This window comes from Onychostoma macrolepis, chromosome 24 (assembly GCF_012432095.1).
Source record: "Onychostoma macrolepis isolate SWU-2019 chromosome 24, ASM1243209v1, whole genome shotgun sequence".
NCBI lineage: Eukaryota > Metazoa > Chordata > Actinopteri > Cypriniformes > Cyprinidae > Onychostoma > Onychostoma macrolepis.
The window spans coordinates 3,502,629-3,530,143 of NC_081178.1; the positions used below are offsets into that span (position 1 = coordinate 3,502,629).

General features: G+C 37.2%; 2 protein-coding genes across 4 annotated transcripts in view; one reads left to right on the top strand and one right to left on the bottom strand.

The window, feature by feature from the left end:
• The first annotated feature begins 303 nt into the window (after window positions 1-303).
• On the top strand, window positions 304-11,365 carry lrrc4bb (leucine rich repeat containing 4Bb). Of its 3 annotated transcripts, none has more exons than XM_058766174.1 (5): window positions 304-582; window positions 685-761; window positions 2,927-3,060; window positions 3,166-3,436; window positions 4,110-11,365. In XM_058766174.1, exons 4-5 carry the CDS (start codon window positions 3,194-3,196, stop codon window positions 6,039-6,041), a joined length of 2,175 nt encoding a protein of 724 aa, XP_058622157.1. In that variant the 5' UTR covers window positions 304-582; window positions 685-761; window positions 2,927-3,060; window positions 3,166-3,193; the 3' UTR covers window positions 6,042-11,365. The 3 variants fall into 3 exon arrangements, with proteins under 3 accessions (XP_058622157.1, XP_058622156.1, XP_058622158.1); XM_058766173.1 differs by having other exon boundaries at window positions 2,927-3,051; XM_058766175.1 differs by lacking the exons at window positions 304-582; window positions 685-761 and adding an exon at window positions 1,559-1,584 and having other exon boundaries at window positions 2,927-3,051.
• Window positions 11,366-13,616: 2,251 nt separating this feature from the next.
• mybpc2b (myosin binding protein Cb) overlaps window positions 13,617-27,515 on the bottom strand; it is a 28,096-nt gene continuing 14,197 nt past the window's right edge. Inside the window, exons 12-29 of the mRNA XM_058766169.1 lie at window positions 27,387-27,492; window positions 26,501-26,670; window positions 26,232-26,397; window positions 26,041-26,147; window positions 25,929-25,958; window positions 25,595-25,737; window positions 24,020-24,179; window positions 23,606-23,710; window positions 22,433-22,621; window positions 22,223-22,357; window positions 20,893-21,060; window positions 20,719-20,807; window positions 20,450-20,645; window positions 19,448-19,587; window positions 19,006-19,165; window positions 16,928-17,064; window positions 15,787-15,973; window positions 13,617-14,224 (exon numbers count right to left, since the gene is read on the bottom strand). Of these exons, the coding sequence (XP_058622152.1) occupies window positions 14,199-14,224; window positions 15,787-15,973; window positions 16,928-17,064; window positions 19,006-19,165; window positions 19,448-19,587; window positions 20,450-20,645; window positions 20,719-20,807; window positions 20,893-21,060; window positions 22,223-22,357; window positions 22,433-22,621; window positions 23,606-23,710; window positions 24,020-24,179; window positions 25,595-25,737; window positions 25,929-25,958; window positions 26,041-26,147; window positions 26,232-26,397; window positions 26,501-26,670; window positions 27,387-27,492 (2,414 nt within the window). The 3' untranslated portion in view covers window positions 13,617-14,198. The remainder of the gene's footprint in view (window positions 14,225-15,786; window positions 15,974-16,927; window positions 17,065-19,005; window positions 19,166-19,447; window positions 19,588-20,449; window positions 20,646-20,718; window positions 20,808-20,892; window positions 21,061-22,222; window positions 22,358-22,432; window positions 22,622-23,605; window positions 23,711-24,019; window positions 24,180-25,594; window positions 25,738-25,928; window positions 25,959-26,040; window positions 26,148-26,231; window positions 26,398-26,500; window positions 26,671-27,386; window positions 27,493-27,515) is intronic.

Consider the following 27,515-nt stretch of genomic DNA (forward strand, 5'->3'; position numbering starts at 1 on the left):
GAACTCTGAACCACAGCTTTGCCATTTTAAGTCTATATGTTAAGCTTTAGTAGTGTAGCTATAATTAGGATCTCAAAGCCACCATAAATGATCTGACAGTCGTCCTGCAGATGAAAGCGAGAATGAATGCACGGACCGATGGACGGACTGATGTGTGAATGCATGGCTGTATGGAAACAGGCTTCAGCAGGTGTGTTTTGTGCATGTCTCAGTGGTCCGTTCTTCAGCTGGTCGCTGTATTCAGGACCGTCGCTACGGACTTTACGTAAGATGTTGCGCTGGGTGCAGCATCCGTCCCTCTGTACGGCCACGACGCGCACGATCTGCCTGCATACACTTAGAAAAATGCGCCAGTAGGTTTGTGCGCCTCATACCCCGGATAATCAAATTACATTCGATTTTCACACTTTACGGCGAGCGATTGCATCGTTTTTGTTCCAGCGGTGGTATGATCTGTTAACTATATATTCACCGTTATTCACCGTGTCGGCGCGCACTGACGCGCTCCGGATCTGAGAGAGACACCGAATCAAACGGGGGAAAAAATCATTAGAAGAAGATCCGTCGAGGAGAAAGGAAAAGGTACGATATGCATTTGATCAGATGCACGATATCAAATGCTGTGAATTGGATTTGATCATAGTTCATGCTGAATGATTGACGCGCATTGATTTGATTTAATAGGTTTCCACATGGTTATGATGTGTATGAATCATTAGAAGAGGATCCGGATGATGCGATGGATGCATGAGAGGAGAACGGTAAGATCTTTCATCCAGCGTTCGTTTTATTTATTTATTTAGCTATATTTATTTAATTATTTCGATATTTATTTATGGAAATGAATCTGGCCGTTTGGAATTACGGCGATTTGGCGGTTGGCGATGTAAATGACTGCTCTGCTTGATTTGCATTTTTCTTTCTCATTATCCGTGAATTACACAGACACCGTGTGCCATTTTGTTGCGCGTCTTCGAGGGAGCGAGCGAGCGCGCCTGTGTGTGTGTCAGGGCCTCACTTGTGTATTTCACACGCGTACGACGGTCTCCGTTAAGACGCCGCAGTCACTAACGCATTCAGATGCACCGATTTTCTCTCATATAAGAGCAAGAGACCCACTGCGGACGCTGCCTGTCATGATGGAGATCGCCGCGTCTGACGTCTCATGAAGGTTAATTAACAATCAATATAACGGCTTATGAAATAGATGTTTAATTTGTGCATTCGACTGGTTTTTTTTTGGCCTGTGGCTGGTTTTAACGAAGCCGTAGTGCAAACAGAGCGCCGCCACCCAACCAGATTCCGACACCCAGCATCTGCAAATCAATTTAGCGTTGTCATGGTTACAGTGAAGCTGCACCACCGCACCTGTGACACACACACTTACACACACACACACACACACGCACGCACACACACAAGCGAGATGCGCCTGCGTGTGATGGACAAAGATGTTAAACCATATTATAAGACCATCTTATTTGGAATTCTTTATGATTTTCTTTGTGTTACTTTAAAATAGTTTTTTCCTGATGTAAGACAACGAGCGCGTTTACACGCGCAATCCTACTCTGGTTTTACTTAGTAAGTGTTTTGTTATCAGCTAAAGGGCATACACTTGTTTTTTTCACAGTTTTTTCCCCTCATTACCTTGATATGCATGTAAATACCCTCACCGGTGTTCTGAAAGCTTTTCAGTGTGCGCATGTGTTCTGCGCATGCCTGATTACGCTTTGATGTCAAAATGGATAAAAAAAAAAACGATCATTTCAAATCTCATGTAAATATGTTTGTCTTGTGCCTGGGGTTTGTAGGATGTTTTTTTTTTTTTGTGCACAATTTTTGTCATGTAAGGTGTTTTTGTTATTTGTTATTTGATAAATGTCATAAATAGTTTAAAGGAAAAAAAAAAAAACTATATCTGTACACCTACATTTTTGCCTATTACCCTGATTTTGCATTGCATGTAAAAACCTTTACTTGTGTTCCCAAAATTTTACTCTGTTTGCATTATAACATCAAAGCTGGAAAAACGAAATTATTTCAAATATCATGTAAACATGGTTTTCTTGCTTTTCCGGGTTTGTAGTTTGTAGGTTCAGGAAACAAATCAGCATCATTTATTTAAATATAAGCAGTATTTACTGACATTCTTGCATATTTATCATCTGTTAGAATATGCTAAAACACCATTCTGCCTAAATGTTTAGTTGTAAGGCTGTTTATACAAACAAATTCTGCTGCTATTGCATTACTGTCATCCAACATTCGTCATGGGTCATTTGATATCAGCATTATTCTGTATTTATTCATAGTAAACATCAGTGTTCAGACATGAGAGTTGTTTTCCTCTTCAGTTGTAGAGCTCATATGCACAGTGGTTGCAAGCACACATTTCTTTGTAATGAATGTCTGTTTCCAAGTAACAATGTGAATACTGTATTATTGTATATTAGCATTTTTCTCTCTAATAATCTATTTTTATGTTTACAGAACCACAAATCTATGCAGATTTTATAAAGAAAACTTATTTGCAAATATGTCAACCTGTAGCCTTCAACCAGTCTGAACCACTAGTTAAATAAAAATTAAAACGCAAGGCCAGACCAATCCAAATCTGAAAGCTTTTTTGCATGGACGAGAAAAAATTAATGCATTTTGTGTTACAATTATGACTACCTACTCAAGGTTTAAAAGTACTAAAATAAGCTGAAAAAAATAGTGGAAAGGAACTGAAATTAAATTCTACTCTGGTTGGGCTAGAGGTCACAACATTTAATTGCACAGGTCAGAGTTTTTAGTTTGCTGATGTACTGACCCACACACCCTTAGCTATATGAAATACGATAAGCTGTACATATATGCAGTTTTTGACCTCTCTTGTCCTCTTTCTCTTTCGTTCCCCCTCCTGTGTATTTTGTTCCAGTAAGCAAGGCCAGTGCTGACTGTGATGATTCTGAGCAGAAGACTCCTGTAGCAGCATCCAGTGCTGTTGACAACTGCGTGGATTACACTTTGATGCCACAAGATACCTGATTCCACAAGTTAATCGTAAAAAAAGTTAATTCTCTCTCTTGTTTTGTGGATGTCATTACTGAAATTACACTTCCATTTAAGAAGTTCTGAGGGTTTTTGGCACTCACTGTTTGCCTTTTTTTGTTTTAGGAAAGGGGCAGGACATGACTCAGTTGCCATGCAGGCTGCTATTGTAACAGGCTTTTTCAGCCCCTCCCCCCTCATCTGGTTGGTCCAACTTTTGTTGTGGCCACACCTCCTTGGACCTAGATTGGCCGAAGCCAGTCCCACCTGCCCTGCTCCCTGTAGCTGTTCCAATCAAGCCAGTCGAGTGATCTGTACCAGAAAAGGCTTAAATGAAGTTCCACAGAGTATCTCGTCCAATACTCGATACCTCAACCTCCAGGAGAACTCCATACAGGTAACCTCTTTGATACCCTAAATAGGTCTATAGGACATTTTCTCCTAAAACTGGACGTAACCGCATCCTTCTATCCAAAAACTACAACTGAAATTAGGTACATCTGAAAACACAACCAGCATTTAATTGTTAGAAAAAGGAAAAATGGTCAGACTAAAATTGAAAGAGAATCAAATACGGACCAGTTTACTCCAGGTGTCTCACTAAAAAGTTGCTCCAAAAGTTCAATTTCAAAACCATTTCATTGGTGTGCTGCTCCTAAAACTCCAAAGAAATCAACCAGTGGGGATTATGCAAGTACCCAAGATATTCATTGAACTGCTACATTGCTATTTCTATTCAAAATGTAACGCAAATTTTCATTACTTGCAATGACTTGCAGAGCCCTAGTGCTAAAGATACTTGGTCAACGATCTCTGTTAGCATTATAAACCAGTCATCTTCAATCACAGAGTGACAGATGGTCACGCATACGCACGTACTGAAATAGCAACAAAATAACAAAGATGCGACTTTCGTGTGTATGCATACTAACACAAAGGCATACGATGATCTTAATCGCTCAAACTGCTGCAGAACAGGCTAACCTGTGAGAGTAGAGATGCAGTAGCCCAGTTTCTTAGTAAGTCGGCTGTTATAACTTACTATATTCTCTTCCTCTCTTTTTCTGCAGGTGATCAGGTCAGATACCTTCAAGCACCTAAATCATCTGGAAATCTTACAGTTGTCCAAGAACCAGATTCGTCAGATAGAAGTGGGAGCTTTCAATGGCCTTCCCAATCTTATCACCCTGGAGCTTTTTGACAACAGACTACCACTGGTACCATCACAGGCATTTGAGTACCTGAGCAAGCTGCGTGAACTCTGGCTAAGGAACAACCCCATAGAGACACTCCCAGCGTACGCCTTCCACCGTGTGCCATCACTGCGACGCTTAGACCTTGGCGAGCTGCGCAAACTCAGTTTCATCTCGGAGGCTGCATTCGAAGGGTTGCTGAACCTACGTTTCCTGAATCTGGGCATGTGCGGGCTTAAGGATGTACCCAACTTGACGCCTCTCGTGAGGCTAGAGGAACTGGAGCTGTCGGGAAACCAGCTGGGAGTGGTGCGTCCTGGATCTTTCCAAGGTCTGGTGTCTCTACACAAACTGTGGCTCATGCACTCTCGGATCTCTGTCATTGAGAGGAATGCCTTCGATGACCTCAAGAACCTGGAGGAGCTCAATCTGTCTCATAACTCTCTGCATTCGCTGCCCCACGACCTCTTCACTACACTGCAGCAGTTAGAGCGTGTCCATCTGAACCACAACCCTTGGGTTTGCAACTGTGATGTTCTGTGGTTGAGCTGGTGGCTTAAAGAAACCATACCTGATAACTCCACTTGTTGTGCACGTTGCCATGCCCCACCGGGTACTAAGGGCAGGTACATTGGTGACCTCGACCAGCGAGACTTCACCTGCTACGCACCTGTGATCGTGGAGCCACCCACCGACCTGAACGTGACGGAGGGAATGGCAGCGGAGCTGAAATGCCGCACTGGGACATCCATGACTTCCGTTAACTGGTTGACCCCCAACGGAACCTTGATGACCCATGGAGCGTACAAGGTCCGGATCTCGGTCCTGCATGATGGAACCCTGAATTTCACCAACGTGACCATGCAAGACACTGGACCCTACACCTGTATGGTCACTAACTCTGCTGGCAACACCACGGCGACCGCCGTGTTGAACGTCTCAGCATCTGACCCAGGCAATGGCTACAGCTACTTCACAACTGTTACCGTTGAAACTGTAGAGACTGGGCAAGATGGCCACGATTCGGCACGGCAGTTCGTCAACGAGACGTTTATTAGTTTTCCAGGTCCGACGGCTGCAACTGCATCGGTAGGTCCCACTGGCTCGATGCTGTCCTCCTTGTCGCCTCGAGCCACGCGTGCACCTGATCGCCCATTCACGGTCTCCATCACGGACGTCGCCAACCTGTCGGGTCTTGAGGACGTAATGAAGACGACCAAGATCATCATCGGCTGCTTTGTGGCCATCACCTTCATGGCGGCTGTGATGTTGGTTGTCTTCTACAAGCTTCGCAAGCAGCACCAACTGCACAAACACCACGGCCCAGCTCGCGCCATCGAGATCATCAACGTCGAGGATGAGATCGGATCTACCGGTGGAGCTAGCGGCATCACAGGAGGGAGCACCATCCACACAGGAGCAGGATCTGGTGGAGGAAGTGGACAGAGTCCGAGGAATCATGACCCTGAGATCATGACCCTACCGAGCGTTGGGCAAGCGGACCACCTGAACCACTACTACAAAGCGCACCACTTTAACAACAACGTGCTGGGCTTGAACATGGCCTCTGGAATGCTCAACAACAAACCCAACCCTTCCTCCCATAACCAGGCTTCGACCATGAAAATGGGGACTTCCGGTGATCCCTCCAACCCTGGCTCGACCTCACCTCCCCTGCCAATTCCCATCCCGATGTCGATGACCTTCCATGGAACTCTGAAAGGCCTTAGTCACGTTCCCAACATGCAGACTGAACCGCTGTTGCTATCGAATGGTTCCAAGGAGAGTGTTCAGGAGACCCAGATCTGATTACCCTCGCATACACGTGCACACGCAGGAAGGGAAGTAGACTGGTTTTTACGCCAGTGTGACTGTCGAGTTTCTGCGGTCTTTGACTTTTGGAACTCCGTCCCTTTCCGACAGATTCTATGGAATATTCCGTTCGATTAACAGAGAGACAGGCTTTTACTGATGAAGTGGACATGGCGCTGTTGAGTACATACGTGCCAAAGCAAGCGTCTTTTTTGCAGTTCTTATGAGTTGTGTCCGCGTATAAAAAAAATATAGTCTATATTAAAGTAGTGTAATTACTTAAGTGTTGGTTTGCCACAGTCCAGCGACACCGAGTACACACACCGATGTACAGCAGCTAACAGATCTGTATAAAAGCATACACACATTTACACTTCCCGGAGGTTGACATCATTATTCATCGTACTCACCTCGGTAGGTAGTGTACCTGTGTGTGTGTGTGTGTGTGTGTGTGTGTATGTGTGTGTGTGTGTAAGGGACAGTATTAACTGAGACTAATTCAAAAATAAAGACTTAAACTGCTGTGATCCAGAACACATGCTCATGTTCACTCTGCGTCATGATGACATTCTGAATCTAGCACAAGTGAGGATCAGTTCATAAGCTCAGAAATCTGAACTCTAAAAGACACCAGTTTCAGGGTGACATACACTTTCATCATACCTAGAGGAGAGAGCAGAGAGAAGAAGCCTTTCCATGTGAACAATAAGAGTACTTGGCTGCTGTCCTCAGCAAAGGTACCACAGTACCTGCCGCCGTAGTGCAAACTCTCTGTGCATATCTGCGTTCGAAGAGATTTTGAGTGTCATATGTTTGTCTTTTCGCCTGAATTGAAGAGTAACAGCAGTGTGTAAGGGCTATTTCACTGGCATTCGATGTGTGCAGAACATGTCTGGACTTAAAGTCAACATGAAACGAAACATTTAACTTCTGTAGTTTGAAACGGGATATTCAATGGACGCAGGGCGGGACTTGACTTTATTCATCAGGAATTGATTGGATTTTGAAAAGCGGGCATACCAGAACGGAGTCAAGAGGGATTTGTGACGGTAGCCGAACTGGAAAGTCATTTCAGAGGCGGAGCAGGTTACATTTTGATAAAAGATTCTGAAGATATTTTTTTTTTACTTGGCATAATGTGCATAGATGACTTGTGCACAATAAGGATTGTGTGTTAATGAAAACGGCGTCCATTTTGAGTTCATGTTGACTTTAAAATAAGCTGTATTAAAGCTTTGAAATATACTGGGATACGCAGCACAGGGGATTTCGCCGACATGAAAAATTTTAGATTTTTAACAGAGAGAGAATGAAAGACATTGTGAAAATGTCCAGATTTTTCTGATGAAAGATTTTGCAATATGACTAATCTAATGTAATCTAATGTAAAGATTTTCAAGTATACTGTTTATAGACCAAATCGCTGGGTTTGGGAATCAGGGTTCAGGGAATGGGAATAATACCGCATTTGAGCCGCTTCAAATTTAACGTTAGCCATCCATTTGGGGGAAAACTTGTATGCCTCACTTTCAGAGAGTATTTTCTTTGAAGAGATTTGCGGACTAACAGGTCCTTCGTGGGAGCCATACAACAACTGCTGACTACATAAAGCGTTCTATTCATCCTTGAATGGCTTTGAAGTTGTATAATAACAATGTGCAATGTGCCATTAATTGGAGTAGATTACACATGCGTGTATTATTGTAATTGCTGCATTAAACTTTATTCGGTTTTTAATTTCCAATTCATCATCTTTTATCAGATTGTTGGTGTTAAAATCGATTCATCCTTTTTCAAATGCTGGGAACTTCCTTAAATCAAACCGGGCAATTGTTTTCTGCATTCATTTATCACAGTTGATTGAGGACACAAGTGCTATACATAGTTTTCCATTATATCCCACCAGTCCTTCAAATGTCTCCCTGCTAGTCTTCATAATGGAATTATAGGGCGAACTATATATTTTTTTCTGCTGCTTTCATTGCTTTCCATATTTCTCCCTACAGTATGAAAGCTGATTGTGTTTGAATATCCAGTGTAGTTGCTTAGCAACAACATCATTGCCAGGAAATGCTCTTAAAAGCTTATTGTAGCACCTGACCCTCATCTGCTGATGTGGAATATAGGTAGATCAAAATGACGTCAGTTTCACATAAGTAAAAGGTTAGTTAATGTGAGGAACGCATCCTCCGTGCCTCGCTTTGTGTCCTCCACACCAGAAACGACTGAAACGGGCACATCTTGATGTGTACGTATTTGTATTGATCTTGGATCCAATATTTGAACATTTTAGTCTATTTAACGCTAGCAATTTGAACGATTTTGGCAAAACACATTCGTATAATTTCAAATGCAGTGCTGAAGCTTCATGAACAACCGGTTTCTACAAACAAGCCTCGGTTTGCTACATGAGGAAGATTCTCATTCTAGAGTATTTTATTGGACATGAAACTGAGTGCATCAGTTCATTTTCCTGAAAGAGAACGTTGGAAGTTTTTAAATGCATATGTATCTGATCATTTTGGAGATTTTTTTTTTATAAGTACACCAGCATATAGCAAACATACATCGACTAAAAGCCACAAATGGAGTCTTTGCTTGAGTCAGACTTGCATTTGAGCCTTTCCATACCTCTTTTTTTATTATGTAAGCAAACTTGTGAAACGTTAACTGGCCAAATGCTTACCTGCCCAAGATCATAAGGTGGTGAATCAGTACATCAACGTTCAGATGTGTGTCGTCCCGTAGCAGGTTGTTCTTCTCATCTATGCATCCTCTCTGCGGCCAGCAAAATCACATAACTCTTACGGCTACTGAGAGACAATTCATCTAAACCTTTCCCCATTTTCGAAAGCTGCTCTAAGCTGATTTCACTGGCTGTGAGATGAAGACACTGGGGCTGAGACCCGTGTTGAAGCTGTTTCTGAATCAGCACAGAAAGATTGTATTATGACTATTAAATGAAGCAGTATCATCACTGTAGACTCTTAATGTGGTGGGTCTCTCTCTCTCTCTCTCCGTCTCTCTCGCTCTATCACCTTCTCACACTGACCATGTGATCATTGCCATGTATATAATCTAAAGATGTAAATATTCTCTATTTTTTGACTTATCATTAGCAGAACATGTGTTCTTCAGGATTTGAAACAGAACGAAGCTTTTTGGAAACTATTTGCATTTCTCTTTCCCTCTATTTATGTGTGAATCTCATGAAAACGGGCCATATTTCACCACAGCATCAAATGACAGAATTGTATTGCGCATATAGAAAAATAATCCTGGTTTTTGGATAATTAAGATTTTTTTCTTTGTGACATTTCATGATAACAAAGCTAAATTTACTGCTAGTGCTGTATGGATATTTTACATTTGATTTAGTTTGAATTCCCATATTGTATTGTAGATTATCATTACTGTGTATAATACATTAAAAATTAATATAATTGTTTATATATAAATTAGCATAAATCAGTGAGTACATCAAACTGTACCATTATATTACAAGTTTTTTTTTTTTTGCAATTTTGGGAATGATTTTCTTTTTTTGCAGTTTTTCTGATGAAATGTCACATTGCAAAAAACAAAACAACACACTCAAAACAGGCTAAATAATACAATTTTGTGGTGAAATTTCACCAGTTTTTGGCATTTATTTTTTTTGAGATTCACTCGTATATTTCTCTGTATCTCTAACTTTAGGACAACACACTCCTCAAAAAAATAAATAAAAATAAAGTTCATCTTTTTGCATAAAAAAAAAAAACATACAGTACCGCTGATATCGGCTCTGTTCCATTTAGATCTTTTCTTCATCTGTTTACCTATTTATTTGTACTGAGTATTTTTAGTTCATTTGCTTTCTTTTCTGTGTTGATGCTGTGTGGTTCGGTTGTGGAGAGCTAGTTGATTGGCCAGCAGTTCCGGGTCAAAGGTTGTGGCAAATGCTTAACTGTGCGTGTGAGCCTCTGCACTATGCCATTCGCTACACAGATGCTCTTTACCAATAAAACATGGACATTTTTGGCTTTAGAACTCTGACTGCGCGTCTTTATGTATGACTTTTATTAAAGGTGTTGTAAACAAGATATTTTTGAAGTGTTGAAGATTCTGTAAACATCAACAAAGGGGTGTGGCCTGTGCATTTTTTCATAGCCAATCAGTAACACTGTCTGCATGTGACTTGTGTCTGTTTAGGGTGGGGCTTCAGAGAGGGGGTGTGGTCTAATTTAGCAACAGTCTGGTGGAAGTTTGGAAAATGGTAAAATTGCTTACCGGATTGTTGATATTCAATCTATCTTTCTGCAGAAGGATTAAATCAGTGGTTCTCAAATGCTTAATTTAATAGCCAGATTATATGTTGGACATTGAGCTCAATTATTTATCATACAAGTTAAAATAAGTCCTTAAAATAAACATAGATTTTTTTTTTCATATAAAAAAACCTGGCTGAATAGGAAAATGCTTTGCTATCCTAACTGCGCATGTTTATAGTTAGTTGCATTTTATTATTTGCATTCAACAGATGTTATCGTGACCTTGCATCAAGATGTTTTGATTTTCAGTCACTAACAATGTACAGTCAGTCGGTCATTACAGCGTAAGCTGATTTGATCTTGTTTGTGATAATGACCGGATGATTGCACATCATCCCACTTATTGCACAGCTACTTAAAGAAGTAAATAAATCTGATTCAAGTATAAACGATTTCCTGTGAGAAGAGAGCGATATGAAGTGCGGTGAAATATATTTTAAGAATATTCGGTGGCAGAATGCAGTGACTGACCAATCAGAAAACAAGTATTCTGGAAAATGGTGCACATTTCAGGTCAAAAGTTTGGAACAGTTATGATTTCTTTAATGTTTCTGAAAGAAGTCACTTGCGCTCGCAAAGGCTGCATTTATTTAATCAAAAATACAATAAAATTATTACAATTTGAAATAACTGTTTTCTTTGTGAATATATTGTTACATGTAATTTATTCCTGTGATCAAAGCTGAATTTTCAGCATCATTACTCCGGTCTTCAGAAATCATTCTAATATGTTGATTTGCTGCTCAAGAAACATTTCTGATTATTATCAGTGTTGAGGGAACAGTTCTGCTGCCCAGTATTTTTGTGGAAACTTATACATTTTATTGTTCAGGATTATTTAATCAATATAATGTTCAAAAGATCCACAAATATTCGAAATGGAATCTTTTGTTGTAAATGTCTTTACTGTCACGTTTGATCAATTTAATGCATCCTTATTTTTTACTATTTTATTGTTATTCATTTGATTAAATCTTACCTACCCCAAACTTTTAAGCGTTTCACCGTTTCTACTAAAATATTGGGCAGCACAACTGTTTTCAACACTGATAATAATCAGAAATGTTTGTTGATCAGCATATTAGAATGATTTCTGAAGGATCACGTGACACTGAAGACTGGAGGAATGATGCTGAAAATTCAGCAATGAATTACATTTGAACATATATTCACATTTTGAATTGCAATAACATTACAGCTTTTACTGTATTTCTAATCAAACAAATGCAGCTGAGGTGAGCAGAAGAGTCTTTTCAGAATAACTAAAAATCCAAACTTTTAACTGGTAGCGTGTAGTTACTGAATATTGCTGAAAGCTGTATGTAGGAAATCTTGGTTTGGTTGCGGCCTCACCTAAACGCCACACACTTCCTGCATACACTCCCTGTTCTGGTTGCAGCGTTTCCATAGCAACTGTGAAATGTGGGAAACCCTCTGTCCTTCAGAGAGGAGTGAGTGAGGGGGAGCTGCTAATCAAGTGATAGAGCATCAGCATATAGCGCTTTGGCTCTTGGAAATCATCTGCATCGATGCTGCTTGCCGACTGACTGTATGCCTTACTGTATTTTTCCACTGTCCCGCTCACACCACTGATTGACAGACAGATGCGTTCGCCTGTGATGCTCTAGTCTATACCATCTGTAGTGACTGTGTAGTGTTTCTAGAGCTCTGTAGGATCAGGTCACAGTCTTTAAGTTGGTTTGTTATATTTGATATATATGGGATAGTTATCGGCAGTTGTTGTTAATCAGATTCGAGCATCTGTGAGCATTGAACGTCTGCATCAGTAGCGAGGCCTCTGTTTCCATGACAACCAGGGGCTGAAAATAGCCCACTCTCTCTCTCTCTCTCTCTCTCTCTCTTTCTAACATGCATGTATTTATTGTCTCTGAAGACATGCCAGTGTTTTTTTTCCTCCTTTTCCCTGCTGTCTGACTCTCCCCTCCGCTCCCCTCATTGGCTTTCCCCTCCCCTTTGCTTTCCAGAGCTCACCTCTCTGCTCCTCTCCTCTCCTCCGCTCGTCTCCCCTCCATCTCGGCTGATATATAGTGGCTCAGTTGCCATGGAAACCTGCAGAAACTATGGTGATGGTCTTACAGCATTGCCTCAGCAGCACCAAGTGGCTGATCACAACTGCATGCAATGATTTATGCAAATTAATACAGTAAATTGGCCAAGTCAAACTGAACGGTTTGTTTTTATTATGATTATTTATTTATTTATTTTTCCTGTCAATATTTGGCTATTAATATTGTAATTATATATACATAGACCTTGGACATTCAACAACAGTGTCCAAAACACAAATGTACATATGGGTAGTTGACGTATCAATGTGTCCTACGGTGTGACAGCAAAAATGTAAAAAAAAAAAAGTAAATAAAAATAATAACTCTAACATTGACGATAAACCTCTCTCATACTATTTGTTACTCTAAGAATGAAGATACATTTTTCTCATGTTGTTTGTATGTAAAGTTTTTTTTTCTACATTTTTGCTGTCACACCATAGGACACAGTCCAATTTTTATTTCTACCCATATACATATAACACACATATACATCTATCTATCCATCTATCTGTCTAGTTGTATATGTGTATGTATATGTGTGCTATGTAAAAATACCCTAAAACAGAGTAAATATAATACATTTATTTATTTTACATTTTTAGGGTTAAATGTCCTTAAATGTCACGAAAGTAATGAATTACTATAATAGACTAAATATAATACAATTCCATATTTAAATATTTCTATTGATAAATCTCCTTAAATGTCATGAAAGTAATGTAAAAATGAAAGTAACATCATACATATTTAAATATTTTAAGGGATAAATGTCCTTGAATGCAATGAATACACACACACATTTTTATTTTTATAATGTTCATAAGTTTTTTTTATATGTATTTTTTTTTCTGTTTAATTTTGGGAATAAATATGACCTGGGCTTTGTGAGATTCAACAATTTGTCAAGAACCATAGCCCAATCAATACTAGGTGACAAAATCCTCATTTTCACATCGTCACATTTTAATACAATACGTCTTGGCCATTAAAACAGGTCAATTAATATCTTTCAACCAACACCATTTGGGTAAACTATTTATATTATAAACCAATAACAGATCTATGATATTATGGAGAGTATGAATGAACAAGTTAGCGGGCTTTAGTGGATCGAACCTTTATGTGTTTCAGTGTGTGCTTTATCTTCATCTGCAGATGTGTTGTGAAATCGGTGATGGTGCGTGCAGTTGTCATTAAAAGTACTTTATTTTCTGCTCTGCAACACAACAAATGCAGATACAAGTTACACATACAATGCAGTTTGGGGTGCAAATATTCTAGCAAAATGAAAGCATAAGTCAATTTGATCATTTCAGACAGAATTAAGGTATATAACCAGTTTATATTAATTGTTATAATGTACTGTACTTAGATCAGCAATCAATCAGCTGTTTGAACCTTAAATCATTTATGAAGAGGATATATGTCGACTACATGTTGCAAGGAAGGATCTGTGTTTTCAGTCCCTATTAAAGCCATTGTTTATGAACATGCATAATTGTCCACAACGTCACCGGTTGCTATAGTTTTGATAAAAATACTTCTCACTGGGGCTTAATGCAGTCAACCGAGCGTTTATTCAAAGCCTTCAAAAGCTACAAAACCAGAGCGAGAATTTAAGACCGTGCGAGCCGGAGTCGGTTATTTCATTCACACGGAGAGCCTGGCAAACACAAATGACTTTAAAACATAAGTTTATGGCGGATCATACTCAGTCGATGTCATTTCCCATCCGTTTCATCTCTGCTGTCGACATGCTGTCATCCATTCTAGTCCTTCTTCTCGATCGGTGCGGCTGCGTTCAGGAGAGAGAGAATGTGTTTGTGAGAAGAGATGCTGTGTATTTGTATTACTCATAAAACAGTAATGATATACAGTAATGATATACATCATGGTAGTATCTGTTGTACTCAGTTTAAGCTGATGTTAAGACTATAATAAGAATGGAAATTGTTTTGCATTACCGAATGTCCAGATGCCATGAAAATAATGTAAAAATGCCATAAAATAGGCTAAATATAATACATATTTACATTTTTTAGGGATAAGTGTTCTTAAATGCCATGAACATAATGAAAAAATATTATACATATTTAAATATTTTGAGGAATAAATTACCTTAAATGTCAGGAAAATAATGTAAGAATGCCCAAAAATAGGTTAAATATTACATGTTTCAATATTTTTAGTGATAAATGTCTTTAAATATCATGAACGAAAAGTAAAACGCCCCAAAACAGGATAATATATATATATATATATATATATATATATATATATATATATATAAAATTATCTTTTAATTTTGAGAACAAATATGACCCGACTGTCAAAAAAATGACATTTTAATACATTTTGTATATCAAAGCCACTAATGGCCTCCTGTAGTCTGGGTGAACTCTTATTATAAACAGATTAACGGATCTATGATAGTGCAGAAAATATGACCAAGTTAGTTGGATTTGGAAATTGTGAAGATTAGTGGATCGAATGAGCAGAAAATGTGCATAATACCCCTTATGTGTTCTGCGCACAGAATTCAAATGTAGCACTATGATAATGTGCTATTTTAAATGCCAGCCAGTGGCATTACTAAAAAGAGAAATGTGAAATTAAGTATGACTTTCCTGCTTTAATTATCTTCCTGTAACATGTTGCGCAGTTGGAAAGCCAAAGAGCGCATCTGAAGCTTGTGTGCTGTCAGTGTGACACATAGGCCTATACATTAAATCACCTTAAATGTATTCATCCTCCTCCGGCGGTGATTTGCCTAAGAGACGTTCAGTTGCATAACTCTGTTTGTTCACATTCTTAGTCTGTGTCAAGTAACTTTCCAGCTGGATGTTGTCTGATGGCATATTCTAATGGTTTTCCTGGTAAATCTGTTTAACTGGTGACACAAGCATGTCAGAAAACATGACACAGCAGTTTAATTAAGGAAACACTGAAGGCGCCCTCTAGTGAATCACTGAAGTACTGCGTTTACTGTTTCCTCACAGGACTTTTATTTGAATTATATGGCTTTTCTACTGAGCTAATCATATTTTCTAGCACACTAGGCCTACCCATAATCCTTTAGATTTTTATTAAGTAATCATTTAGTGTTTACTAAACCGTTTGCCTCATAATGTTCCAAATACACTGTAACAAAGGTTTTTTTTAAAGTTGTAAATAAAGAATATTGAAGTAGCCTGTGTTTTACGAGAAAATACTATTTCGGTTTTTCTGTTTCAAAATTTCACATTTAATTCAATGCATTACTTGCCGTTTCTTTGTAATTATTTGTGAAGTTTACTGGCAATTTCTCCTAGAAAATTGTGTCTGCATTTGTTTCTTTTCAGTGTACATGTAAATTACCTCTGATTTCCAATTTGCACTCCACCTCATCTTCTCCGAGCTCATTCACAGCCTTGCAAGAGTACTTCCCGCTGTCGAAGGTGCTGGGTTTGCGGATGTTTAGAGTCAAAACTCCCTGGTTATTCTGCATCAGGAACTTTGGATCTTCACCTATGATCATCTTGTTCTTCATCCAGACGATCTTCGGCTGCACAGAGACACAGAATTGCTCTGCTCAGAAGTGACATTTAGTGTTCATTTATTAAGTACATCTCATGACATTATTGCATTAAACTGGATATGACATTGTTTTTTTCTGTTTGATTTGTCTGCAGTGGAGCCACTGTGGAGATGTGAAGGAGGCTGAATGATGTTAAGGCGACCCATTACAGGCAAAAATATTGGTCAGTCACTTGTCTACTGAAAGAAAACATCCAAAATACTCTTGTGTTTGTAACACTTGATCTATTTGTATTTGTAAATGTTTCAATTACTATGCGAATATTTAAAGGCAGATTCTCAAAATATGTTGGGGTTTGGTCATATATATGATTTTATATAACATTTGATTCCTAAAAACATGGTGTAAGTGTACTTCTCTCTGTCTGTTGACAGCATTTTCTGATAAAAATATCAAAAAGATAAAACTTTTGACTCTAACATGTCAATAAAATGATTCAGATTTATGTTCAGAAATTTCATGCAAACTACTGCATATTTAACTAGATAATGCCTCTCATCTATAATACATAATTGAATTGAACATTTTAGAAAACTTGTAAACCATTGGCTTAATCTACTGTGATTAATCATCTGGGCAAATATCTGGCAACATCTATTAGGTACATTTTTTTTACCCTACACTCTCAGAAATAAAGGTTCAAAAGCTGTCACTGGGGCGGTACCTTTTCAAAAGGTACATGTTTGTACCTAAAGGGTCCATTTTGGTACCTTAAAGTTACATATTAATACTTAAAGTGTACATATTTGAACCTAATAGTTACAAAAGTGTACCTTTTGAAAAGGTACCGCCCCAGTGACAGCTTTTGTACCTTTATTTTTGAGAGTGTATTTACGTAGTGTTTTGCCTCAATATAATAACATACTGAGCTTAAGACAAAGTTCATTAGAGTATGTGACGATGATGATGATTGTCTCGTACCTTTGGGAAGCCTCTGACTGCGCAGCTGATGGCCATGCTGTAGCCGATAGTCACAGATCGATCCACGAGGGGTGCGGTGAACTTAGGAGCACATTTCATATCCTTCTCCTTGTAGGGAGCTCGTTTATGTGCCAAATCTGAGAATGTGGCATTGAGAAACTGACATCAAAATCTACAAACATTTGTTTGCAATTTGTGTGCTAAAACTATATCTAGCAAACACGGTCCTGACAATGTGACGTGTGTGTGTGTGTGAATATACTACTCTACTGTATTAGTTATAGGGCTGCGCAATTAATGAGATTATCAAATGACAGAGACTGGGATTTAAGTAAATAAATATACCGTATTGTCCCGAATATAAGACGATGTTTTTTTTCTTGGAAATACATCTGAAAAAACGCGGTCGTCTTATACTCGGGGTCTAGACTTTGACATGTCAATAATACACCCACAACAACAGATGGCGCCAAAAACGCATAAAACGAGTGTGCCATGAAATATGTAATGTAATGTGTGCTGTAAAGTCGTGACTGTCATGTTAGCCTGATGGGACCAAACTTCCTCTGTAAGTGATTTTAAAACATAAGACTATACCCAGATTTGAAGACTACAATAAGATTTCACTTCTACTGATAATACAATTTTGGTAGGCTACTATGAGATGGATAGCCTAAATGTTATATAATTCAGATGGGCTACCTGTTATTTCAATGGTATATCAAAAAGTGTATATTTTTCAATGTCATTGTTGGTACATTTTACCAGTATTTACCATACTTTCAAAACAAAAATTAAAATAGGAAAAATATGCAATTTGAAAATAATTTAAGAAAAAAAAAGTGTTTTAAAGAGAGAAAAACAAACAAAAAACAATATTTGGTTTTCAAAAAGCCTTTTTCCAAAAGGTACATCTGGAAAAAGGGGGGTCGTCTTATAATCAGGGTCGTCTTATATTCGGGACAATACGGTATACGCTGCATGTTCAGCGTGAAGTGTTGGAGTTTGGGTTGCTTAGAATGTGCATTTGGAAATGCAACATGCATGATTTTAAGGTTTAACATTTGTAAATGAAGATATTAAAAACATTCGTGAAAGATATTTATGAAATTAAATCATACATATTAGTATTGTAATTTTACAGTTGTAATGTAAATTAAAATTGTTATATATTTTTCTTAAATACTCATTTTTTTATTTTACGGTAAAATATTACAAGTAATAGATTTCATTTTGTTTTTATTTATTAGTTTTATTTTGTAATTTATATAGGATTAGTTGTAATTATATTATAGCCGTATTGATATATAATCACAAAATTGTGAAGCCCTACAAACAAAACAAGAAGAAGAAGAAGAAATTCTTGGTTTTTACTAATGATTTGTATTTTACAGTGAAATTATTATGTGTTTATTTATTAATTTTATATTTGTGACCCTGGACCACAAAACCAGTCTTAAGTCGCTGGGGTATATTTATAACAATAGCCAAAAATACATTGTATGGGTCAAAATTATTGATTTTTCTTTTATGCCCAAAATCATTAGGATATTAAGTAAAGATCATGTTCCATGAAGATATTTTGTAAATTTCCTACTGTAAATATATCAAAACTTAACAAAAATTTGCATTGCTAAGAACTTCATTTGGACAACTTTAAAGGCGATTTTCTCAATATTTTGATTTTTTTGCACCCTCAGATTCCAGATTTTCAAATAGTTGTATCTCAGCCAATATTGTCCTATCATAACAACCATACAATTTCGAAAAATTTACCCTTATGACTGGTTTTGTGGTCCAGGGTCACATTTTATTAATAATAAAATAAAAATAATGTGTGTGTGTATATATATACTGTATATATACACATATAATTTTTATTATGTATTTTAAAAATTGTGTCCAATTTTTTTATGAGAAGAATCACAATTGGATTTTTTCATTGATTCTTGCAGCTCTAAATAGTTAGCTTGTAAACAACAGTAACCATAGTTTAGCTGCTCTTAATGCTTTTCACAGTGCAGTCAAACAACTAAGTTTGATTTTTGTTGTGGCATTTTCCCGACATGTACACTGACCGGTCTTGGCAACGATGGCGGTGTTCTTGCTCATGCAGGGTTCTTCACTGAGTCCGCAGAGGTTCTCGCTGTAGACGAGGAACATGTACTCGTTTCCGATGACCAGGTCAGAGACGGTGCAGTTGGTGCGGCGATTGTGCTCATACACCGTAAACCACTCCTACGGGTGAGAGCGTTACACATGAGGAAGTGATGGATAACGTTCACCCAAAAATAAAAGTTCTGTCATCATTTATTCACCATCATGTTGTTCCAAACACCAAAAAAGATGGTCAAAAAAAGATGATAAATCACCAAAACGGGAGGCCATATGATTATATTACTAGTCTGAAGTTACACTGAAGTCAGAGAAAGATTTGAGTAAATGATAACGGACTTATTTTTGGGTGAACAATCCCTTTAATGAGTGTTTTGGTGGATAAATGGAGATCAGATCTCTCACCTTGGTTTTCTTGTCTGCTTTCTGGATCGTGTACCCAGTGATCTCACAGTTGCCGTCATCTTTGGGTGGTTTCCACTCCAACGCTGCGTTGAAACCCCAGACATCAGTCACTCGCACTTGAGTCGGCGGGCCGGGTTTATCTAGCAAGAGAGTCGGAGTGACAGATGAACTTGATGAACGTCTCTGGAGTAAATCAGGGGTCAGCATGTGAGCGATAAGACAGGGAGATTTTAGGGCAGTCAATTTAAGTTTCCCAAAACTGGGATTCGTGAGGGAACTGGAGGGTTTGGGAATTGATGAAAGCTAATTATTAATCATAAATGATTAAATAAATAATTTTAAGATTGAATAATTACATCTTAAAAATGTAAAATTAAATCATTTTAAATGATTTATATTCCCACAAATAAATGAATAATAATTAAATCAAATATGTAAAATAATTTTTATATTTACATAAATAATTAAACAAATAATAATTAAACAAAATGTAAAATTAAAATAAATCATTTTGAAAAGGATTTATATTTAAATAACATTAAATAAACCTAATAAACAATAATTAAAATAATAATAAAATAAAATAATAATTAAAAAAATAAAAATTATTCATTCATGTTAAATAAAAACATTCAAAATAACCTGCAAGAGTGTTATTTAATTATTGAAATGTTATCTTAAAATTTCGGGAGTAATTAAAGGGTTCAAATGATAATAAAGTTTGGGAACTGCTAATTTAGTATATTCATTCTGTACTTAAAAAAAAAAATTAAATGAGCTTTGTAAAACAACTGTAAATATTTTGGAATTTTTTTTTATTTTATTTATTATTAGTTATTATTAAATTGCATTTCATATCACTATGCTCTCTACATACCAAAATCAGCATCAGCTAATGAAAATACTTATTGGTGGACCTCTATTTTTAATGATATTCATAAATAAAAAATGCAAGATGAGTCAAACAGTATTGACACATCTTTAAAACCTGTTTTGTCTTACCTACAATTCGGATGTCTATGGTGACTGAGTCTTCCATGTTTTCAATTTGCAGGGTAAGTGTGTATTTTCCAGAGTGCTCTCTCTCAGCGGAACGAATGAAAAGGATGGAGTCGACGTTTGAGTTCCTGATGCCCACTTTCTTTTCATCCACCGGCTGGCCGTCCTTCAGCCATGTGGCAACAGGACGAGGCTTACCCTGAAAAAACACATGCAGTTGTTCATTTGTGAAGTGATCATGGATGTGGCTCATATGCATTTAACATACACACCTGGAAGGGGATGACAAGGTTGATTTTCTCTCCGACTTTCTTGATGTACTTGGTTCTGAGTTCACGAGGCAGACGGATCTTAGGATGCTCTGAAATGAGAGGAGAACATCACTGTGAAAGAACTGGTTTGCTAGAGACGAACCTTATTTTTCATCAGTCTTGTTTTCTCCTCACCCATAATCTCTCTGACGGTGACGGGTTGGCCGAGGAGTGCAGGAGGGCTGCGGCCTGCTATATTCACCGCAACCACGCGGAAATTCATCTTCTCTCCAGTGGGAAGGTTCCTCACTGTGTAACTCTGGCGATCAATCAGATCCGTGTTAGCAGGATGCCACTCCGTTTCTGACATGCAGAGACAGCGAAAGAAATATAAAAAGGATCATTAATAATAATTAAAACCAAAATTTAAATACTATTTATAATTACATATTTATAATAATTAAATGCAATAATAGTAATTAAAATAAATAATATAAAAACAAAAACATTTACGAAATAAGATTACATATTTAATTATTTCAAATAAATAAATAAATAATTGTATTATTAATTTATTAAAAAAAGAACAAGGGCATATAATTGAGCTGGATGATATATTGAATACTCACCATATATTTGCAAAGATTTAGCTTGCGATTGTTATGAGATTAATGCGAGTGTTAAACACTCCCATTTGAAATTCAGTAGGAAAAGTGGGTACAGTAAGTTATAATTTTATTTTTTATTTTTTTATTTAAATGAGCTGATTCAAAAATCTGATTCAATGATTAGTTCACATTATGACTCAAAAATGTACACAGAAGTACTTATGTGGCATTTTAGTGTTTTAGCTGAGTGTGTGTTTATATATGTATATATACGGTACACACACATACATAATTATTGCTATTTAAAACTAGATATTGTTATATTGTTGCATATAATTAAAAATGACATTTAGTACTAAATTAAGTGTTCATTTAAATAAAACATTGACTAGGTTTTTATTATTTTACTTATAGCATTAAACATTTTGAATTTACTTGCAAACGACTGCTAGCAAATTCAAATAATGGCTTCAGATTTCAATTTAAATCATATTTAAATTTAAAATTCAAATAACCTTTTAAACCATTTTGGAGCAAAACACATAAATATCAATACATGCGTGATGTATAATCAAAACCGAGTCATTTTAGTAACATTGACATTCTATAATAGTTTTAATAGTATTATTTATAATTAAAAAAAAAAAATGTCTGTGTAGTTTTTATTCATTTTTGGTTTTAGTTTCAATTATTTTAGTACTTTAAATTAAAAGTGACAAATGTTGCCTTGGACACAGAATAAAACAAAATAAGTTATTTTTCATGAGCTATATCACCCCTTTTATTTATCTTGCATTATTTATCCACATATAGCCTGACAGCACTCTTGGAGGAAGTTTGCCCAAGTGCACAATTCGCTATGCTTTCAATATGTAGTGTTTGGTTTAGGCCCAGAATGATTCCAGCGGATGACTCACCTCCTTCCTTGCAGAATTCAATGATGTATCCATCCAGCCCTCCAGCTCCAATCCTCTCAGGAGCCAACCACTTGAGTGAGCAGGTAGTGTCTGTTACATCATCAACGATCAGCTTTGTGGGCTCGCTGGTGGGGGCTGAGAGAGAGAAATCAAGAGTTAAAGCAAGAGACATCAAAAATTCATAACAAAGCAATCGCACAACCTTCTCACCGATTGGCATGAATGGTTTAGAGTTGAGGCTGGGAGCCGAGATTCCGATTCCATTGACTGCGAAAACTCTTATCTCATACAGAATGCCTTCAATCATGCGCTTGGCCTCGTATGTTGTGTCCTCATAGATGTCAAAGTTAAGTTTCGTCCATCTTGATGATCCTTTCTTCTTCCTCTCCATCAGATAGCCTAAGAAACAGAAGCAAAACAGATTCCTGTTATGATGATTTGTTGACTTCTAATTGTGTCAAATACTGTGCTTGCATTTATTATTATTCAAATTATTCAAATTACCTGTAACAGGTATTTAGTAGAGATGCACCAATATGAACATTTTCAGCCAATACGATTATTCAGAACAATATCTGTCGATAGTTTGGTTTTCTCAAGACAAAAAAAAAAAGGCTCCCAGCTAATGCTGCAGTGCAAACTATCAGGTCAGGGAACCCTCTCATTTGGTACATTAGAGGTTAAAATGAACAACAACACTATTATATTCAATGCTATTTATTATAGATATACTCAAATAAGCTCCCTCTAGTGTTTTAATTGAGTGATTATATGAGACATGATACATTTTGATAAGTTGTACTGTATCTTTTCCACATACCTTCTGATGTTCATTCATGTCTATTTTGTGCTATAACTTGTATTAAAGAGGAAGAGACTCGCACTCCGAACTCTATAGCGATCTGTCTCGCCACATTTAAGAGCGTCAAAATGGCATTTATTGTTTGAATTTTGTGATAAGATACACAAATCCAACAAGTGATTATTGGATTGGAGGTGCATTACAGATAATGTTTTATGAAGGGAAAACCACGGACCTGGCAACCTTGGCTTGAACTACGGATGATTTATGGGGTTAAATAGAAGCTGTGTTTACGGCACTGCTTTACTGTGCTATTGTGCTTTTAACTTGTACAGCCCTAAATTCAACACAAGAAACATCATTGAAGTTGCTGTCTGACAGACCTTTCTGCCTGCGTTTGATTGACAGGCCCTGATCATCGGCTGTTTTTAAATATCTGCCAATAACCTGTCAATATTATCTGCCAATAATGCAGATAATAGCTTTTATCGGCCGATACCGATTATTGGCAGATACGCCGGTGCATCCCTAGTATTTACAGGTGTGTGAGTGTCATGTTACCTCTAACAAGTGTGTGTTACCTTTTAAAGGTGCTCCTCCATCAAATTTTGGAGGCACCCAGACAATAGTGGCACAGTCTTCTCCTACTCCGGTACACTTCACGTTCTCGGGAGGATCAGGAACATCTGCAATACAGCAGGGACTTCAGACTGCATGGGTTCGATTCCCAGGAATTGCATGAGCTGATAATATGTTTGCCTTGAATGCAATGTAAGTCACTTTGGATAAAAGCATTTGGCCAATGCATAAATGTAAATCTAAATGTGCATTTAGACCCTAAAGTGTGTTCACACCATCAGTAATTGAGTTATTAGAGGTTGGTGTTGGGTTTGTAGCTAGCAGAACTACTTTTGTTGACATTACTTTGGAAACTGAAATTTGGTTTAGTTTCTGGTCAGAATCACAGGAAGAAAGAGGCAGTGCTATAAACGCACCTACGATTTTGATGAATAGGTTGGCTTTGTCCTCTCCTGCAGGGTTGGTAACAGTGATGGTGTAGTTGCCCTCGTCTTCTCGCTCTGCTCCTTCAATGACGAAACAGCTGAGGTCTTTCCTGTTTTCCACACGCACACGTCCCTCTGCATCTGTCACTTGCTGTGACACACAGGGACAGCCTTTTTATTTATTTATTTAGCAAACACTATTAAATAGACTATTTTTTTTAATACATTACAGACAGAATATATATAACAAATACTGCAATTTTAGTTATATGGTCAGCCAATAAATATCAGACAAAGTGAAAGTGAAGTGACATGTAGGATGACCCATACTCGGAATCTGTGCTCTGCATTTAACCCATCCAAGTGCACACACACACCCAGAGCAGTGGGCAGCCATATTGCTGTGGCACCCAGAGAGCAGTTGGGGGTTTGGTGCCTTGCTCAAGGGTCTCAGCTCAGTCATGGTATAGAAGATGGAAGAGAGCGCTGGTTATTCACTCCCCCTACCAACAATTGCCGCCGGACCTGAGACTCAAACCCGCAACCTTCAGGTTATAAGTCCGACTCTCTAACCTTTAGGCCACTACTGCCCCCAATACCAGTAACATTAAAAAAGTCAAAGTAAGATTTATTAATTTCACATAAATACACTAGCATTCAAAAGCTTAGGGTTTTAGATGTTTTTGAAGTCTCTTCTGCTTACTAAAGCTGCATTTACATGATCAAAAATACACAAAACATTGTTTAACACAAATAAAATAAAATGTTCACTCAGTTCTTTATCCATGGCATGCACACATATTTTTCTTTATGTTATATTTGTGTTTATTTTCAATGTAAAATCCTGGCTATAAGCATGTATAATTTATTTATTCCAATAGTTCATAGAAGGCCTACATTTGATTATAACTGCAGTTGTAAAATAAATAAATAAAATTAAAAGCAGTTTTCCACTCTAAATGAAGTTGTTAAGTAATTTGAAGCATGTACAGATGAGTGTTACATTAGTATTGTTTATATACTATATAGTTTTATTATTATTTTGAATTGTTAGTTTTATATAATTTGTATTTTATTAAATCTTTTAGTTATTTTGCTGTGTGGTTTTGTCATTTCTATTAATTTATTCTTGTTTGTTTGTTCTTAGTTACTTTATAAAAGTATTGCTTTTTAAAAAAAAATATTACTATTTAATTTGCTTTTATTTTAGCGTCATAGTCTTAGTTTAGTTCAGTTTTAGTTTTTATTTATGTCCAGTTAATAATTTTAGTGCTTAAATGTTCACTTCAGTTAGTTGCCAAAGCAACATTTCCAATTTTATTTTATTTCAGGTTTTTCATTTAATGTTAATGTTAATCGTGATTTCAATAAACAAAAAAGTTTGAATAGTTTTAGTAAACGATAAGAATCCTGTTAGAGATAACAGTGCATTCCTATTTGGGGAGCGTGTGTATTACCCACCAGGCCACTTCAAATATTTAAAATAAAATGACATAATTAAAACATTTAATTAAAAATTATTTAAATGATCACTCTTGATTAATTGTCATCATTTTGTATGTGTACCTTGTCTCCCTTCATCCAGCAGACGGTGGGAGCGGGTTCTCCTGTGATCTCCACATCCAGACGCAGCTTGTTACCAGCAACAACAATGATGGTGTTCTGAGAAACCATGTTACCGGCCACATCCAAATGGATCTTAGGAGGATCTTAAAGGAGCAAGAAAAAGTAAGTGCATACAATCAAGTGTGGTAAGGGATTCAGAGAGCAACCTGGGGCCGTTTTCATAAACTTAGCTTCTATGTTAATTCTAGTCTGGTCAGTTAGCATTTATATTTTCAAACTAGTATGTCGGGATAAGAAATGAAAAGGTCTGGCTTAGGGATTGTCTTTGTTCTACCTTGTCTGGGAACGTAGTCGATCTTGATTTCTGGAAGAAAAAGAATGATCTGATTATGTATGGTCATAACAAATCTGAGATAGTTTTGCTCACTATAGAGTTTCCTTCTCACCCAGGAAGTTGAGTTTAGCAGACAGTGAGAGCGCATAACCTTCTGGGACAAACGTGTAATCTCCAGCATCCCCGGGCTTGACGTCATCAATGGTTAAACGATGAATCCTGGAGTCACACGCACACATATTTCAAACCTGTACAAATACATCTGAGCCAAGTAAACATGTGCGCATGTGTCTGACTGCTGACCTGCCGATGTGGGAAATCTTGATACGGTCACTGGCCTGAACTTCCACGCCATCCTTAAACCATTTCCCTGTGACTTTCTCGTCAGAGACCTCACACTTGAACATAGCCTGCTCTGCCGATTTGACGGTAAGATCTGCGATACTTTGCAGCACCTCCAGTTCCTTCTCTGGGGTTGAGTTTGACAAAGACAAGAAATAACCATTGAAGATTTTCAACTTTAGTCTGCAAAACCACTGGTGAGGGTCCTGTAAGTAGAGATCAGATTTTACCTTCAACGATGAGCTCTCCCTTCGAATGGCCTCCGTTGGTGTAAACAAAGTACATCCCACTGTCCTCTACGGTCGCCTCTTGAATAATAAGCCAGTGGCGTTTCCCATCCTTTTTAAAACGATACTTGGAACTTTTGTCATCTCGTGTCAACTCCTGATCCTCAAACATCCTACAATTACACACACATTCATGGCAATAGATATACTACCGGTCAAAATTTTGGGATAAATAAAAGTGTTTTTTGTTTTTGAAAGAAGTGTCTTATGCTCACAAGGCTGCATTTATTTAATCAAAATAAATACAGCAATATTGTAAAAATAGTATTACGATGTAAAATGTAATACTACATAAATGGAACTGTTTTTTTTTTTTTTTTTTTACTTGGATATAATATAAAATGTAATTTATTCCTGTGATCAAAGCTGAATTTTCAGCATCATTAATCCAGTCTTCAGTGTCACGTATTTGTATATTGTTATTCTAATTAAGCACACTGTAAAAAGTGATAAGTTGACTTAACTTAAAAAAATTTAGGAAACCCGTTGCCTTAAAATTAAGTAAATAATTTAAGTGAATTGTCAAGTTCACTTAACTTTTTTTAATTATTATTATTATTTACTTCAATTACCTCAATTTTTTTAAGTTAAGTCAACTTATCACTTTTTACAGTGCATCTAATCAGCATATAATTTCTAAAGGATCATGTGACACTGAAGACTGGAGTAATGATGCTGAAAAAAGAAAGAAAAAACTAAAGGATGATTGTATTGCTGTACAATAGTGAAGTGAGTATCTGTAAGCATTGTTTTTAAGCATTCTGTGATGAGCATGAGCATTATTGGTATCTTGATGATGTAAACTATTGCCTGTTTGTAGTTTGTTTACCAAATGACGTGTGCCCCCTCCTCAGAGACTTCAATCTCAAACTCCACTCTTTCTCCAACCACGACCTGGTAATCATCCAGCAGTTTAGTGATGGTGACCGGTGGCTCTGCAATGCAATTTAAGAAGGGG

Bases quoted from the DNA above. Each gene is read 5' to 3' on its own strand.
- lrrc4bb (XM_058766174.1), top strand. From the start codon at position 3,194: ATGCAGGCTGCTATTGTAACAGGCTTTTTCAGCCCCTCCCCCCTCATC. The intron at 3,437-4,109 runs GTAACCTCTTTG...CTTTTTCTGCAG, and splicing joins TCCAGGAGAACTCCATACAG to GTGATCAGGTCAGATACCTT.